The 19,058-nt window shown below is 35.7% G+C and overlaps 1 protein-coding gene and 1 long non-coding RNA gene across 2 annotated transcripts in view; one reads left to right on the top strand and one right to left on the bottom strand.

Moving 5' to 3' along the window:
- The window catches only part of LOC124157843 (lysophospholipid acyltransferase 5), a 30,996-nt gene that overhangs the window by 5,902 nt on the left and 6,036 nt on the right, over positions 1-19,058 (bottom strand). Inside the window, exons 3-7 of the mRNA XM_046532879.1 lie at positions 16,101-16,223; positions 15,843-15,958; positions 15,251-15,409; positions 9,934-10,068; positions 1-109 (exon numbers count right to left, since the gene is read on the bottom strand). Of these exons, the coding sequence (XP_046388835.1) occupies positions 1-109; positions 9,934-10,068; positions 15,251-15,409; positions 15,843-15,958; positions 16,101-16,223 (642 nt within the window). The remainder of the gene's footprint in view (positions 110-9,933; positions 10,069-15,250; positions 15,410-15,842; positions 15,959-16,100; positions 16,224-19,058) is intronic.
- On the top strand, positions 11,620-12,015 carry LOC124157845. The gene is made up of 2 exons (XR_006864659.1): positions 11,620-11,874; positions 11,916-12,015. It is a non-coding gene; the product is annotated as an uncharacterized LOC124157845 (long non-coding RNA).

Here is a 19,058-nt window from a genome sequence, read left to right as displayed (position 1 = left end):
CTGACATAATGCATACACCTTCAGCAAAAAGCCAACAAGAAATGTACTTGTACATAGTGAGTTTTCCCCAAATACCAAGTAATCCAAGTCGTTGCCAAAATGGTAGGGCCTAAAACATTCAAAGAAAGAAATTATTACCACTAATCCAGAAATTAAGAGATAGTTCAATTCATGTTTTAATTTGCAGCCCTTTATTCACCAGTATTTGAATTTGATAATGAACAATGACAAAAAACTAAAAATACACTTCAAAAATTACTGAGAAGTAAGAAGCAGCTGACATGGTGTGCAGTGAAATAATGAGGGCAAGTAGAAATTAAGTGTAGCCTCTTTTGCATTAAATGCTGCCAAATATAAAAAAGGAAGGTCAAACGTAAATAAAAACCTTCACCTTGTGCGATTCAACCAGGACATCCCATCTCATGACACAAGAAAAAAAGATAACACGCATGTGAAACACCAAAAAACAAGCACCTTTTGCAGCAGCCTGATTGCAATGGACTTTAAGATTTATAATCTGTTATCTAAGTAAATTCGACCACCACACACTTCATGCATATTTGGAAGGAATCTAAAATAATTTTTATTGAAACTGCTACAATTCACTTTATGAATATTTTAAGAACATTCATACAACTGGAAGTGAGTAACGCCATTATCTCTGCAATCATCATCCTAATGTATGCATTTTTGTGCCTATTTTCTTTTTTATTTATCTGATTTCATGTACATTACAAGTACTATGACAAATCCTATACCTACATACTTCTGAGTATGCATGATAACGGGAATAAATAGCATCAAAATAGAGCAGAGATCTGGCAAGTATGCTTTAGATGGTCATCTTTATGAGACTTTTCATGCATCCCTCATACCCCAAGATTTCTTCTGAATTCATTAATGACGAGGAGGATGAGTAAAGCCACTTTCTTGCCACCACCTCAATTTCCTTTACACCACCCTCTGATAGAAGAACTGACCACTTAACCAGCATCACTCACGAGAGGTGCTCTGAATGACCTGTCCTATATGCCTTTGTGTCATCATTAGTCTTTACAACACTGACATATCCTCAGCTGGAATAACTGGAATGTAAAATGTTTTCATTCAAATGACACCAAAACCTTAACACACACAATGTAAACTGCCCTTGCACAATCCTCAAAAGACGATCATGTTAATGTCATTCAATTTTCAGCAGCCAAATTTTCTCCTGTGTTCAGATTGATTGTTGACGAGTTCACTTTGTGGACATTCAATGCAATAAGTACAAACAGCCATAGTAATCTTTCACACTTACTTATTTACTCAACCAGTTTAAGCGTTTACATTCCATTTTCAAGAGCAGTTAGCCTGATATATTTATTGCTGGGAGGTGTAGGTTTGGTAAATTCAGAAGTAGAAATTGGGGTTCAGAGTTGGGAACTCATTTACTTGGTAGAGGTCTGGTCAAGGCCATCGGGCAAGGTTTAAGGGGGTGAGGGGCAATCACGGCAAGGAAAGGTGAGTTCCTCGTTGGCACCATCTCATTAACCAGATTTTCTCCAAACAAAATGGAACACAGTCCTATTTCAAAATTTTCAATAAAATTCAGTTTGTTCCTTTTGTCAAATATCTCACAGCAATATACACAACAGGCTAGCTGCTCTTCATTCAGAGAGCTCTTGAAAATGATGTATGTAAATAATGAAACCAGTTGAGTGAATGAATAAATGTGGAAAATTAAAGTTTGTATGTTATTACTTACTGTGTTCAGCTACAACTTCGTGATTAAGATATTTTGGTCAAACACGACATGTGATCTCACATTTTACTGATATCTGCAGGTACATACATCTGTTTTAAGTGGTGCCACTTTGGCTCTCGACTTTACTCACACGATATGTTCATAACACATGTTTCTCTGCACAGACATGAAAATGCAGAATGATCTATCCTGCCTCTTCAACACTTAAGGAATAGATTTAAATAAAAATAAAGGTTTATTAAAAAAAAAAATACATATTGAGTAACATTATGTAGCGAAAATTTTTGTGGTAGTGTCAGAAACACCCCGGAAGAGTAAATTTGAAAATTGTGCATGAGAAACATTGGGCTAATATATATTACACCAATTACATACAGTAAAATCATTCATCTAAATAGAAACTGACTCCAGAACCCTCAGAACTAATAAAACTACCGAGATGTCCCTTAGAGCTATGGATTTTATGGTGAGATAAAAAGGCCGTATCATACAAAAGGCAGAGAAGAACTACTTTACCACATGAGATCCATAAATGTCTATATAGTCATTGTTGCTTAAAATACTAGTGACAAATCCAAAAGGTCTAAGGCACAACCTAGACATTAATTTATAATGCATGAACTTTTCAACACTAGGAGGTAATGAAAATGATGTGTAACCAGCTACAACTCTGCAAAATATTAATTATCAGTTTGAGTTGGGAAATAATCATCGACATTCCTAAATAGAGCACGAAATCTTGATAAAATGAAGTAGAGAAAACAATAATTTTATCTTGGTAGTACATCAATGACTATTTTATTCATAGATCATAACTTTGCCATAGGCAAATGTAACTCAACAAACTTAGAAAAGATTCCCTAAATAAGAAAGGCTTGGGATTGAAACCTTCCCTTTTGAGAGGGGGAAAAAGATAGGAGAGGAAGGGGACCCCATTCAAATCTCAGTAGAGGCAAATGATTTTTCCATACAGGAAATTTCATTCCTACATATAGATTGAAATTCCTGATCATGATTTATCATGCAAAAACACAAATCCATCACCACAGTTATCAGCAAGCAAAAGAGAATTGCATACATGACCCTTATCTCGTAATAAACACTATCTGGTTTAAGTAAAATATGCAAACCTTGCAGGCAGAGGGGTCAATTATTGAGATAACAAGCAAGTGTGAGTACATAGCCTGTTAAGCAATTCTGGAACATGAAAACTTTGTAGATGACAAAGATCTTAAGACCGTGTTCCAAGGGTATAAATGGTCTCTTTGAGGAACACTTAATGCCGAAGTGCAAATTAGCAAGCATTCATTCCGAGAATCAATCCCTTATATTTGAGAAATCACATGCCAGGCGTGATGGATTCCCTTTCTCCATTGAAGAGCAACATACAACTTTCTCAGGCCAGATGCCCACCAGTCAATGAGTATATTATGTCATTAAATTCTTTACCTTTGTACACCATTTCATCACTAACTGGTAACAGCTCAATGATTTTAATGACAGTTCCCATTGAATTATTTTATTACAATAGGAGCTGTCATTTTCAAGTAGAGCAACAAGAATAATATAGTCTTAGATGGATAACGGCAGTATAGGCATTCGATGAAGCTTGAGAAGAACTTCTGCAACTGAAAATATGACATTTCTGACTCAAAGTAAAACCCAACATAGGTTCAAATAGAGCCTCAACACTGGGGGTAGGAGAGGAGGGATAACAGAAGGCTTCAAGAGGATGACGTGAGGCAATGTTATGTTCAAAATAGGAAAATTAGACAGGAACTATTAAATATAAAACATTTAATCACCTATATATACATCCCACCTATAATTTTTTTTAAACTGCTTCCATATTTAGGGATGCTTCCTATGGTATCCTAGCAAAACAATTGGGGTAATCGATATATAATTGTTATCTTTCCACCTAATGAAGTTGATCCCAATTGGCATATGTACATACAGTGAAACCTCTATTTTACACTTTTGAATGGACCACTTAAAAAAAGTGCAAAATTGAGGATATTGTAAAATAGAGTATCATTGTTTAAAGGCAGTATTGTTAGGGACCCGATACAAACTGTGCAAAATCGGGGAAAATGTATAATGGGGGAATGTAAAATCGAGGTTTCACTGTAACTTCTTCTCTTTATGTACTCAACACAAGGCTGCAGCTTTGCATGTCTAATTCACTTGCCACCAAATATTACAGCATGTGAAAGGGGCATGAAAGTGAGAGCAAAGAATTTCCCAACCTATTTTGAAGATAGGAGTGACACTCAGAGAATTTGAAGGCATCAAATGGATGCTGAAGGATTTCTCATCAGGAGAAAAACAAATTGTCTTAAAAGCAATGTATGGAAAAATAGCAGAAGTGGACAAAGGATTGACTATGGATATGATGATGGTGTTACCTATGTCACATACTATTATAAAAAACAAAAACCCAGGAATACCTACAATTCAGATAAAACAGGAATAATTTTATGGACCTACTTAATAAAACTCTGGCCTTGAAACGAGAAAAATCCCCTGGAGTGAAGGGGTCTAAGGAGAGGCTGATGGTATCATTTTGTGTAAGCATGGATAGTATTTTCTGAGATGATGGGTGATACGAAATGCTGAAAACCAATGGTACTTTCAACACAGTCAGCAAAGGTCAACTGCCCCCCTATGTCTATCTATGGATATCTATTTGTGAGACTTGGTTGGCTAAGGATATATGTAATGTCAAAATAAATGACAATGCCCCATAAAAATAGGAATGGAAAAAAGATTTCGTTTCTTCACAATGCTCTGCGGCATTCCAGAAAATTAAAACATAAGATTATTGTTTTTACTCCAAATCTAGAAAGTGTATCACAACCTGTAGACCAAGGCATCATTAAAATTTTTGAAGTTCTCAACATATTATTTGAAAAAGAATGTTATCCAAAGTTAATCAAAGTAAACACTGACTCTCTTGGGGTAGCCTAATACATAATATTCTTGATGAAATATTTTCAACTGATGGAGCATTCAATGGCAAAAAATTTCACCATGAGTAATTATTTGGTTGAAGTGAGATTTGGAAAAATGAATTAGTTACTAAAGGTCGCATAGATGCTGCAGATGTCATGCAATAAGATATTATTTAGAATAATTATAGGGAGTATGCTGAGTAGGAGAGCATCAATACCATTTTTTTCTCCATGGAAAATTTGGTAAATCTATATACATATACAAAACAAAGTTGAAAATCGTGTAAGTTACACCATTTATAACTTGAGAATGGCTGTACCGATATTAATGATACTTGGTTTTTTGGTTTTGTCTCAGCCCTGGATAACAGAATAAACATTAAAATACAGTATAAGTTTAAGAAAAAAATTAATCTTAATCCTAGGGGTATATTTTTAAGAGTTGCTAACACATCAAAATCTGTCAAGTTGGTCAAAATAAATGATGTTTGGTTTTTACCAATTTAATGACAGAGCTTCGTAACAATATTTATAAAAAATTAATGGTTGGATCTAAAGATGGGTCGAATGGTATTTTTTTCGAATTCAAATATCGAATACTTAAATTTTTCCGAATACCAAACTCAAATAGCAAATACTGCCAGACTAAACATGAATTTTTCCACCAATTTTAAATACAAATGAAAATTAAAATAATAAAATTTCTGAACACTTTGAACGTCTGCTTAAATACAGCTCCCAAATCCTGACGCAACTGTCACCCATGATTACATCAAACTTGTGCGCGTGAAGCACCTCAACGCTTTTGTTTTTTCTTATATCGTGACGGTCTCAGCCCCTCCCAGTCCTTGTCTTCACCCCCTCTCCTATCTTGGTAATCCTCACCTCTCTCCTTTCCCTTCCACCTTAACCAAAGTGTGGAGAGAAGAAGGCATGGAAGAGTATGTGTGAGTGAATGAATGGGATTTCGCTTGAAGGTCAAGCGCATGTGTGACTAGTGCCCGTGTGAGTGTTTCCCCACACCTTCTTTCTTTTACGTGTGCGCATCGAAACCCCCTCTTCCACCTCGGCACATATAAAAGCCAGGTGAGACCTTAAGGAGGGTCACTTCCTTATTTTATGCGCTGATGATTAAGTGTGTTGCTCGAGAAGACATATAAGCAAAATAAGAGATTAGAGGAGATGAGAGAGTCGGTGTACAGAAACGCCAGAAACGTCAAAAAACGAGCCAGACCATCAGCTACCGGATCCCGAAGTGGTTGCCAGGAAGGTTTTTTCTGGGCAGCCAGACCGCAGAAATTGCAGATTCCAAGAAAGAAGGAGACTGCACCAAATAAACGAGCCTGCATCTGGCCCGAACCACGGCACCGAAGGATCGGAGGCACCCAGTGGTCATCCAGGTCACGTAATGATATATTGCCCTGACCCCTATGAGATGCCACCCCTTTGTTCGAGCAACTGCCCCCATCCGCAGCAATATTCAACTGTTAAGGCGGCTTGAGTACCGCACCGATGCCTCACTGATTTGTCTCCAACCTCATTAATATTTATGTTCAAAATTAATCAGCATTATCAAGAAGCAATCAGTTAGATGTGATATAGGGACAGACTTTATTACCTCCCAAATGTTGAATGCATAATCAATTACAGTAATTGAGATAAGTCCACTTAACGGCATGAATTTTGGTTTCTGTTTAAATAATTGTTTGTTTTAATATTGTAAGTTAAATTGCCAATTGCGTTATCAAGTCAGCATTCATTCGATCATCACTAACCCTATCATTTTTCATTCATCAGGGTAAAGTTGCATATAAGTTGTTCCAGAATTTTTAATATATTTTGATTGATTGCTGAATGAAAGGTACTTGTTGTTCTTTTTGTGTACCCAAGAAACCTGTTTCCCCACCCTCTCCTGCCGCAGAGTCGTTACTCGTCCTATTTCGACTCAGGATCTCTCCACCACGAGATAAACTTCAAACGCGAATCCCCACATTTTATTTTAATCAAATATATCTTTTGGTCAATCATCCTTGGCAACTCGTCAAGGAAGTGATATATCGTTTATGAGTGGTTTTCGCGGTCTTCATCCGGGCAACGGACGGTGAACCATTACAATACAAATATATGCATATTGAAGGATATGTTATCAGTATTGCTTCACTGCATTCTTTGAAAACCTAAAATTAAATACATATATATTTGACAATAAATATAAAAGTAAAACATAAATTTGACCATGCAAAAGGGAGTCCAGACAAGGAAAAACATTTGTGCTGTATGTATTTTAATGCTTATAATCGAATGCTTATTTTTAATGATAAATTTTCCTAAAAATATTATTAAACAATTGAACCATCCAAATGTGTATACCTTCATGTTAGACCCACCATTGTCAATGGATTTAAATTGAACCGCGGATAATCTGTGCCGTGTACATATGTATATGAAATTCGAATAACTGATAATTCTGAGCCATTGAATAGTGTAAAAAGCTCATTATTCGAGGTATTCGGTGATTCGACTATTTGAACATCCCAACCCTAGTTAAAACATATAAAAAATATTAAAATAATATTAATATCAATTAATAGAGCTAAGCCCAGCTCGAGTTGAGTTGTTAACAAACACATTACTACCATATATGAAAACAAATCTCCTAGAAATTGTTGACTATCGATAATGGCCGCATTCATGTCAACAAACCGAGCAGATTGATTTCATTTCCTTGGAATTTTTGCAATTTCGTTTCATCGAAAGAGGATCTCATCAACAAAGTGTTCCCAAACGTGATTAATAACCATAAAAATCACTATGTAGAGTGAGCAAGGAATTTGGCGGCCAAGAACGAAGATGTGGATGATTTAAACATTGTAATTCAGAATCAAATCGTCGGTACTCAGCATTCACTCAAATCTATGTGAATGGCCTTTGGGTTTAAACGAATTAAATTTCCAATTCGTGTTTCATTCGCGATGATGATTTACAAATCACAAGGTGCATGTTTGTAGCCTGAATCTTGAAAACCCATGTTTTTCTTTAGGTCAGTTATATGTGCCATGTTCACGTATTTACCATCCACTTTATTTGTTCTTTTGCCTGATAACAAAGCAAAAACTGTTGTGTATCAGAAAGTATTTGACTCAAGAGAATAAAGCCTAATGTATAGTGAAGACCGGGGCATGTTTATGCAGTGCACTTTTCTGAATCGAGTTATAATCTCTGAGTATGCAAAGGATATACAGCCAAACCTCTTTATAACGAAATTCTAAGGACCAAGAAAAAATTTTGCTGCACAGGGGTTTTTGTTGTACAGAGGTTTCCCTTGTACAGAAGTTATGACTCATTTTAATGCACTAAGAGGCTCTTTAGCAAATAAAGGACTCATATTTATTAATGAATTCACTTAAATAAGATATGTTAGCCACTTCATATGGTAAATTTTGTCAAATTTACTTTAAAAATGTAAAACTTTGATATGGCCTTATTGGAATAATGGAAGCCAATCACTAATATGTAGAACTCAATCATACAATGATTTGATAGGAGCACATGTAGGGACATGTGTAATTGATATTTTTAATTATTTATGGCATTAACTAATAACTTTCTTTATTTCACTCACAAAATTGAAGAATTCTTTATAAATAATAATATATTACAACAACAGGTAACTCTGAAATTCAAGAAGATATATCCCAGTCTTCTTGGTAACTGCCAGTTATGAGCATTATAAAATATTAAAGATATTATCACAATATGTGGGCTTTCCATGGAATATATGGAATTTGTAAAACTAAAGAAAGCTTTAAAACAAGTAAATTAAATGCTCTTTAGCAGACATAAAACTGTGCAAACATAATGATTGTAATTAACAAACAGCAAATTGACTTTTTGCTTATAAATAATAACATATCCCACTATCAACATTAATAGAACTTGATAGAATTAAGATGGCTGATGCCCTCAAAATTAAAATAAAACGTATTTACTAGTCCTCGATGGGCGACACAGCCAGCGTGACACAAGTCATGACGTATTAATGCTGCTCCCTAGGGGCTATTCTCACAAGATTTTGAGCACAAGTCAAGCATTAGACTAGCATTGCATAAACTTTCCCCAAGAATGGGACAAGTTTACGCGTTGGGACAGGATGCACAGATTTGGACCCAAAATTATTTTTTTACAGTAAAATCACAATTAGGCCAACAACTGGATGCATATTACATATTTTGACTTAATTAACTGCTTTATAAGACCACAATGTCTAAAATTTCCCAAGTTAATGCATAACATTAGAAAATTCATTGAAAAAAAAATGTGCATACACATTCCCCGGTTAATCCTATGAAGATTGAATAAAGAGAATGTCTTTCTAACAAGCCATTGTAATACTTATTTTCGTATTTTTCCTGAATTTATTTCCTTATTTTACCATAATAAGTTGAAAATGATTACAAATCGGTACAGCTGCTCTTGATTCATAAATGGTGAGACTACACTTTCATAGATTTCATTGATAGGCAGTAGGAAGTTTGCCAGGTCAGTTAGTGTGAAATTAATTAATCAGAGATAGTGACAATTCCTGAGCAGCGCCAGCGAGCGAGGGTCTTTTGTGAGAGATTGTTATGGCATTGTACATGGATGCATTGCACAAAATTGAACTGGTGAACAAAATATTTTGCATTTCATAAGGCAGAGAAGAGGCATTATATAATCTCTATGATGTGAGATGAGTCAAATAAAGATAAAGAAAAAAATGTATTCTTAAACCTGATTGATATGTTTGATTATTTAAAAAGAAAAACTTGTAAATGCTTTGGGAATGTTTCACTTTTAAAGGAAACTCTATACATTTCTATTACTTTTAATTTCTTTTGAATTAAACAAATTTGATACCTGGCACTCAAGAATTTCTTTCAGTTGCTTTAAATTCCTTCAGTGGAATACTTGCATTGAAAAAAAGATGAAAAAAAAAGAAGCTTCCTTCACGTCACCCCTACCTTAAAGACACCTCTAACGCATAGACAAATATGTACTCCTGGACCATTATGTAGGAAAGAGACATGGTTCATTGCATAGAATTTAGTACATATTTACTAATAAAACAAAAATGTCTCTGCTAATTCACATACAAGTAAATTGGCAAAACATTTGATGCCTACTAACCTGGATACACATGAAACACAAAATTAAAGTACAAAAATATAACTTGATGCACAGAAAATACCTTACCTTGTATCCTTCGCTGATTAAGTAAGCATCAGGGATATATGATGTGCCAATTTGGAAGATGGACAAGTAAAAAGCACCCAGAGCACCTCTTAAAAATCCAGGCACCAAACAAGTAGGATATGGATCCATTGTTTCCTGAGGAATAAGAACAACAAATAAACTGGGGTAAGAAAATATCTCTCCAAGATCCCCCTCCACCACTAGCCTGTCCCAGATGGTCTCAGTCCCCTACATATTCATATGTAACTGTACTCCTGTCCCTTCCAGCAGGGATGTGGCCCCGTACAGAAAGACATGAAAATAGTACGATATGTATTTTAAATTTTCAGACCTCAGGCTCAGAACCAAAAAGGTTCAAAATAGTAGGCACAAAAAGGCGTAAAACCCCATTTGGTATGAAAATTAATGGCACAAAATAACAATCACCTTGAAAAAGCAGGATATTACCTAGAACAAAATCATGTTTTTAAGTTTCCAATAAGACTGTCCTTCTGTTGTTAGATAATATGACCTTCTTGAGGCTAATAATGTAACTATACATATTATCTTATAACAATATATAAATAGAAACAGCCACTTTGTCAATGATGCAAAGGAATATTGTGCTTAATCCCATTTGTTTTTGGCTACTTATGAGTTAAGAAAGGGGAAAAGGATGGGTTAACCTACCCTTACCTTTTTGATAGCTATTGTTCATAGTGCTGATTTCCGGCCGAGTGCTTTAGCCAGTTAGGCTACCGAGGCATCATTCTCTCCTGTGGAAATTTGTGGACTCTACTGGACAAGTTGCACCTGCTACGCACAATTTGTGCATTGCGGATGACTCCGTAAAAATTATCACCGTGACTAGTCCTGGTATACTTAAATAAGTATGAATTTTGCTTTGTTGCCAGCCATAATGAAGATAAATTTTTGAAAATTGCAAATTTTCTCATTGAAATGCATTTTTTTACTTGGGAGTACGATGGCATACCTTCACAAAAGTTTTTATCTCAAATTTTGTCCAAGTGAAATTATCAAAAAATAACAGAAGCAATCAAAATGTTGAGGAATAATATGTAATTTTTTTCAATATAGGCCATTGTATGACCCAGGTCAGCATAAAACATATGTAGCTTAAAAAAAAACTTCTGGTTTACTTCCATGCAAAGGCTGGTACAATAGTATTTTCACATGCAAGCAGCATAGTTTTGGCACCACCAAGAACTTTTCCATAATATGTCGATTCATTGTTCCTTGTCTGTTTTGTGAATGAATGTTTCTTTGGGTTTTCCCACCTGAAGATAGGCCCAAAGGGGTTTTTCTGTGAGTTTTTGATAATCATGGAGCCTATAACCTGGTAGAAACCCCGGAAACATTATTATTTTTGTCTCTTACCCTCATTAGCAAATGCACTTTAAAACTGAACAGAATTGACATGATACTTCAGTTTATTAATTTACTCATAGATGGAAAAAATAACATTCTATGGTTGTAAAAAATTTACTCTGTATTTTCTCCTCCAGGTTGTTTGAATTGGAATATATATTTAATTACAAAAGGTACCACATACACTAAAATTGAATTATTTACGTAAATCATTTTTGTCTCAATGAAGAAGGAGGAGCAATTTCCACAAATTTATATTTATTGTACTATCAGGTACCTGATGATGCTGTAAAGCGAAACCGGTAGTACAATAAATATAAAATTTGTAGAAATTGCTCCTGCTTCTTCATTATGTTCCGCTTCCACTCCATCTCACCTGAAACCTCAGATTTCTTTTTTATCTCATTATTACAGTATTTTGAAGAACTGACTCCTCCTTAAGTAAAAGAGTAATTCAAATGATATCTAATATCAATAATTTCTGCCTCAATCAGAAGCATTTTATTAAGAGGTACTTTTGCTTCCCACTAGGTCTGGAACTATATCATAACGGGTTATTTCGGGTCTCACTAGGTCCAGAGCTTTACCGTAATGGGTTATTTAGTATCTATCAGGCCCCTAAGAGAAGGTTTTATTTTGTACTGCACCATGTCCCAGATTTCCACTATTAACAACCATCCTTTTAAATTGTTGGTTTCCCCTAGGCTTGCATCCTTCCCAATGGAAAAAGAAAATGTTATTCCCATTGATAAATCAGGCCAAAATAATTTCAAGAATTTACAGAGTTCCCACTCTACCTAAATAATGAAATTCACGGTTTTTTTCAGGTTTTCACGGTCTCAATGTTGTCAAATTCATGGTCCGTTTATAAGTCAACAATAAGATAATCACCGGCCGTATATTAACTAAAAATTAACGTACGCGACATATGCCGAGAATGTAAACGCAGCAATGAAAAGTGATATCTGTTATGACGTCAACGTTTGGAAAATTCAGGGCCAACTAAAGGCCTAACCCAACCGAGCTCTTGCCCGGACGCCGAATACAAAGGCCTCCCTTAATATGCGAATGCCCTTAGCACCTTCTTCCCTCTGAACTCCGGAAGTCCTTTTTTAATTCCTCACCGAGAGATTGTTTTTTGCGCACGTTGTTATTACCACATAGTGACCAAATTTCCCTTACCCAATCTTCCTGAGATCGCGGAAAATATTTATTAAAATTGTTTATAGAATGTAATAAATCAAAAAATTAATTTCATATAATTACAGTGTAACCTCGATCTATCGTTTTTCAGGGGGATGGGCGAAAAAAAACGATGAATGCGGGAAAACGATCACTGCGGGAATGTTTGGATAGGTTGCCTATGTCCCAGGAAACGAAGGGTTTTGGCGCATAATTATGATATTTGTTAAAGGATTCAAAGAAGATTTTAGCCAATTATAGGAATACTAGCACTTTATCGAGATACTTAGGTCATATTGTTGATTCGAATAATATCTCTTTCAAATATCCTAAAGGAACACGCCACCTCACTAAAAATGTTTGCTCACCACTCGGCATTTACCCTGCTATTATGGATTTCTCTCTGATGTAACAATCCATGAAACACCATTTCCAGTACACGTATTCACGAGAGCAACGTGAATGTTATGCCTAAAACAACCGCTTTCGCCAGCGCAGTGATTGGTTGTGAGATGGATCATATAGGCCAAAAAAAGTCAATTATTTTAATTATTCCTGACTAATAAATATATTTTTCATGTAATTTAGGCAATGTGTAAAGCGTGAACAATGTTGCGTTAATCGTCAGCGGCACGCCCGCCTGAGCCTCGGCTTCATCCCACTTCTTGTTTTCACCTGGTAGCTCGCTCTACCCCCACCCCTCCCGTCATGTGCTAGCGGATAGCCCGAGGTGTTCTCCAATTCACGCGCTTCTATCCCGGATGCTTTTCTTCATATTCAATTATTTTCAGTCATTCTTTTAAAGTACTCACTTGTTTTTCCGGAAGGACGATGGTCCGTAGACGGATAAAAATATAACTATAAATATAAAAGAAACCTTACTTTATTAAACCCACACGAAAAACAGGCGCTAGTTTGAAGTCAACCCACCCTGGAAAGTACGGAACCACTCTTGCAAGGTGAAGTTCGGAACTGATGCTATCGCGTACGTCTTACGCAGAACATACTGCAGAGGGTGAAGCATAAACATATGACTGCACCATGAAATTTGTTTTTCTAAAGAGAAGGCAACTTACAAATTCTTTTCTAATTATCGTAGTGCCAGATGAGTAGATGAATTCGGATTGTTAGTAGGGAGAAACAAAATATCTTGAGAAGATATCCCTTCCTCAGTAACTCTTACAAGTTTGACTTATAGTATAACTCGTATTTTGATAACTGATAATAACCTGATATCCTGTTTTCGGAAAAATTCCACATTAACTGCCGAGAAGCTCATCTACGAGGATATCGAGTTTCGCCAGAAATCGTCATTGTATTTTTCCAACTATTTTCTTGTTTTAAATGCTTAAATAACGATAGGAATACGTCGTGTTTGGCCTCATTCTTTTTTTAATTACGTGCACTTTACAAATATTTCAATCTAATAAAAGTATAATGCCAATCGCCGAAATTCATTGTTAGACACCTTTTGGGCCAATAGGTGATTCATGCAGCAGTGACCTCCAGAAACTGGGAACTTTGAAGCAGTTAGGCTGAAAAAGGTCAGTGGATGAGAAAAGGGGGGGGGGGGCAGGAAACACGTTTCTATTGTTCTCGTGTAACTTGATATTTTTTTCGCAGCTAAGGTCTTCGTAATGCGATCCCTGCGTGAGCTGAGACCTTTTTTTTATTTACGAGAAGAGGAAAGCTTCAGAGGGGGGGAGGCGAGTTCTGAGTGGAGGGGGATAGCGGATCTTGGGAAATGTGCTAATGTAACTATCCCACGGCACTCTGCTTCTCCCTATAGTAATTCAATTTCCTGGGGGTATCTGTCATTATTAGCCACAAACAACACGTTGTAAACACTTAGTCTCATTTTCGTCAAACGATGGGTGCGGGAAAATTATATGACGGGACCGCGATCTTCAAACGATCAATGCGGGAAAAAAATACTTTGTAGAATGATGGATGCGGGAAAAATTTCATTGCCTTTATGGAACTTTATTTGGGACCAGGAACGGCATACGATAAATGCAAGAAAACGATCAATGCGGGAACGATAGATCGTGGTATAATGCACTTGGTTTTAATTATATAAAGACAAAATTAATACCTCCTGTAACACGTTATTTTCACTTTTACTTTATTATTCACATAAATTCAAACGAGGTGAGCATAGTCTATTGAGAGCTATTGCCATAAATTGAAAGCCTTTTTGCCGTAGAAATGTTTCCTTAAGTAAAATTCCATTGGCAAACTCATATTTCGAAGCATATGGCATGTGCCCTAATTTTGTGTGGGAACCGAACTTCGAGTTACAAATCAGATTATTTTCGTAATTGGTTCATTCTGGGTCCATTAGAAATGCAAGTTATTTCATTCGTCCTTTTTCGAATACAAGTCCATCCCTAGCCATCACTGAAATTGAAACGCTTAGACAAAATAACAGACTTCCACCATATATTACGGACCAATTACTACACTTTGAATATTCGTGTGTAGAGAAATGCGTAGACTAAGAGTCTGTGCGTGCCTGACATATCGAATATTAATGTTAATATGATTAACATATCGAATTTGATCAGTCAATCGTAGTATTATTATCAAGATTGAGATATTTTTAAGGTTTCATGATGAAATTCACGGCTTATTCACGGTTTTAAGGTTTTCACGGTTGAGTGGGAACCCTGATTTAGCCACCTACTAGCCTCTTCTGAAGAAAATTTCTGGACAAAGTGAATGCAAGTCTTGCCACTCATAAAAAGTCCTATGCTACAGGTTATACCTTGTCTCGTAATTCTCCAGCAATGAAATCTTGATACCTCCTCATGGGAAACTGAGGCCCAACAAGAAAACTAGCAGGAAAGAAGGTATGAGCAGCAACCTCTAAGAATGAGGGCATTTTTGAAAGTGCAGTCTTCTTTTGTTCTGCTGATAATTCAGACTGGAAAATAACAGAAAAGATCAAACGAAAACTAGAGTATGTATTTTACTTTGATATTCCAATCACATGATAATATTATTGTTAAATTAAATTTACCCAAATTAATTATTATAGTTAAATTAAATTTACCCAAAAAATTTGAGGAGAGCTATTGACAACCAATTTTGTGGTTCAACTGATCAAAAAAGACCATTTCGATAGAAAAATTGAGAATGAAATAGATATAGAAATTAATAGATAAATAAAAAACACCTCCAGAAGGTTTTAGATTTAGATGGAAATAAAAAATGTGCATGTGACACTGACAATAGCACTTACACAATGAATTTACAGAATTATCCTTAAGTTTCCTTCTAGCAAAGTGATACAGTGATGTAATGCACATGCAAAAACATAAGTAAATGCTAAATTTTATCAATCTGTTAGTACTTACGGGCTGTTTTGTTCCATCATAAATATCATATGTGAGACCCATGAGTCTTAAAGCCAATACACACTGTGGCATGCTCCACTTAATGTCATAATTCTCAGTACCAGTAAAATAATAACCTATGGATGTACAAGGCCAAATATATTTAAAAATTTACGATTTTCAAAAATATTTTGAAATGTATGTCAACATCAACAATTATATAAAAATACTATGGGCTTTTTACATTAGAGATAAAACGAATGATTTCTTCAAACTTACTAAATAACAAGTATCCCATATTGAAGAGAAATGATACATAAACTGAGAGCAAAGTTCCACCAATGGCAACCAGTGTTATATACATGACAACAACGGACATAATTGAATGAAGAGCTTCATGCCCTGTAAGAAAGAAGTGGAAAATTATACATTTTAAAGTTCTAAATTACAAAATAATTATAAGAGATCTTAACATGACAATTTAAACGCTTATCATACCTCCTAACTAGTACTTAGGCTTTGTTTCAGTTTTTGCCAAGTAATTTAAACTGCTTAGGTGATATATAGAAACAGTAACTCATTACACAAATGAAATACACATACACAAATAGGACTCTACTACTCAGAAGCAAAGGCAAGTGCTATGATCTCAAGAGGTGAAAAAATTTATTTGCCTCCAAGAAATAATTTCTTGCCATTAGGTCATTGCTCTGTTATCAAATACAGAGGAGACAATGGGAACCCAAGGCCCAATGGCTCCATGTCCTAACAACCCAAAATTGAGTTTTTTTGGGGCCGAAAAAGCTCTATCCCGAAGAAAAATGTGAAATAAAATTAAGTAAATAAAAATCTCCAGAATTCTCAGAAAAAAATGACATCATCACTGGATACAGAAGTTTAATGAAGAAGTCAGACTAACTTCTGGGACCAAAGGACAAAATACCCTACGACCTTCAAAAGGTATATAAAGTGTGCACAAAGTAAAGTCCATGTTGCAACAAGAACATGGGAGAGATAAGCAGCGCATTAAAAACGCACCAGCAAGGGGACAAGAGACCCATTGAGAAAATGCAGTTCAACTACTCTGCATGAAAATCACTAATTCTACTATTCTCTTAAACACATATGAAAGGTTTTTCCTTTTATTTTTCTTCATGTTCAATATTGTTATTTTGATGCATTGACATTTTATTTTTATCTTCATTTTTAACTTGGTTCTCTTGATGTTGTTTACATATCATTTCTAAATAATTAATGGGTAGTTGCCCGTGCCTGTGCAATGCATGTATTATTTTGTGCAATAAATAAAAAATAATAGATTGCGGAGCATGCTCGGAGAGGACCTGGCCACAAAATTATCTTCGAGGAGGTGAAAATCGTACGTAGAGAAAAACACTTTTACCCCAGGTTGATTAAATAAGCCACGGAGATTGCTAAAATGAAAAATAACACAAACCTAGAATAGGGTAGTTTCCTACATCAAAGAAAATGAAAGGCATTAATTGCGATTCGTTACCCACCATTAGCGTTTTCATAATATACAAATTATTTGGTTTTAGAAATCCCAGTTTAGACGAATGTTAATGGTCAATTTTAACCTCAATTGAAAAAGGCCGGATTGGCACCCATGCAATGCCACTCCACGTGACGTCACAGGGACCTAGATGCTATACGAGTAGTCAGCAGTTTTACATCGTCTGAGATTACCAATCCATGCATGAGGCACAGAGCACAGGGAAACATCTCTTAATAATCACCTATTATAACTGCCTACGTTTGAAAAGTTTCCTTCGTTTGATAGGGTATTAATAATACTTATTAAAGCCAAGCGCTATCTGCTAGCCGGGTACTCTGCTACCTGCTAGCAGCCTGCATCGTATCGGCGCTCATAGCCTCACACCAAGGTGGCCTCAAACGGCGGCAGCCGGAACCAGAATGACGTCACTCGGGCTTTTTGCAGCATTCATACTTAGACATCGCGTTTTCACGCACTTGAAAATTTTCACTTTTCACTAAATCGCGAAAAATAGATATTGTCATTTAAAAATATAAAAGCATGAAATATGTACTCCATGAGTAATAATTTTTTGATTTAGGCAATAAAAAATAATACGAAATCACCATATTGGATTATCCTCTCCACCAAACATGGAGAAGGGCACTCGGAGAGGCTGTCAACCATGGACAGATAGACACAATGTGATGAAAGACTATATGAGACCAAGGGATACACAGACCAACATGACTGGCAGACTGTTGTAAACAGCAATATTGTAGGTGGAGAAAAGTGGAAAATCATGGTGTGACCTTTCATTTGTGGCTCCACTTGAGCGAGGCTTAAGTCAATGGTCTTATGCATGTATCACAATTTGTTCCGATTTATCCGTTATCTGTACCGCATTTACTGACAGCAATGACCTGCAGTTCTTAAAATGACCTGCGAACTATGTAAGTAATAACCTGTACACTGCAAATGCAGCTAAAAATAAGTTTTCACATCATTTGAGGTCCCTGAATGAGGAGTTGGCAGAACTTTCACAATAACAGCAATCCCTTCCTGGAAAAAGAGAAAACTTGATTCACCCTGTAAGGGAATTTCAGTAAAGATAAGATTCACCGTAGAAAGCATTTTCTAAATAGCAAAACCTTAGTAAGTCATTATTGTTATCTGAAATTGATTAATTATTTATCTATAACAGATTTTGCAACATAAATTCAGGAAATCTATTGAATGTGCTGAATATATGCATTGCATTATTTGATGTACCCACGCAAGTATGAGATGAAAATTCTGACTAGAATTGTTCACAAGCACAAAGTTAAGAATCTTCAAAAGTAAAATGACTGCATACTAAGACATGTAAACTATGTCAAGATTTAAATTTGATTACCAAGAAGAAAGAAAAGTTTTGAAATTTCAAGTGTAAAATGTCATAGTTATATAACACAACCCTGCATAAAGCATGATAACAGCCATATACCTCATACTAATTTTCATTGGCAGATAAGTAGTTTATTGAATGTGTGCTTTATTTCAGTTCATATGTGCTTACATACATGGGAACCCTGAAAATAAACTGATTACACTCGTTACAAATTGTAGTAACATCAATTTCAACCATTATAACGTAATTGCAAATCTTCAGTCTAAGTAGAACTTAAACACCAGGAACAATGACTCTGCTGTAGAGGGGAAGGTGTTCAGGTAAGTACCAAGCAGAGGTAGTAAGTGGTATG

Source organism: Ischnura elegans, chromosome 4, assembly GCF_921293095.1.
Source record: "Ischnura elegans chromosome 4, ioIscEleg1.1, whole genome shotgun sequence".
In the NCBI taxonomy this organism is placed as follows: domain Eukaryota; kingdom Metazoa; phylum Arthropoda; class Insecta; order Odonata; family Coenagrionidae; genus Ischnura; species Ischnura elegans.
This window is presented reverse-complemented; position numbering and strand designations above follow the sequence as displayed.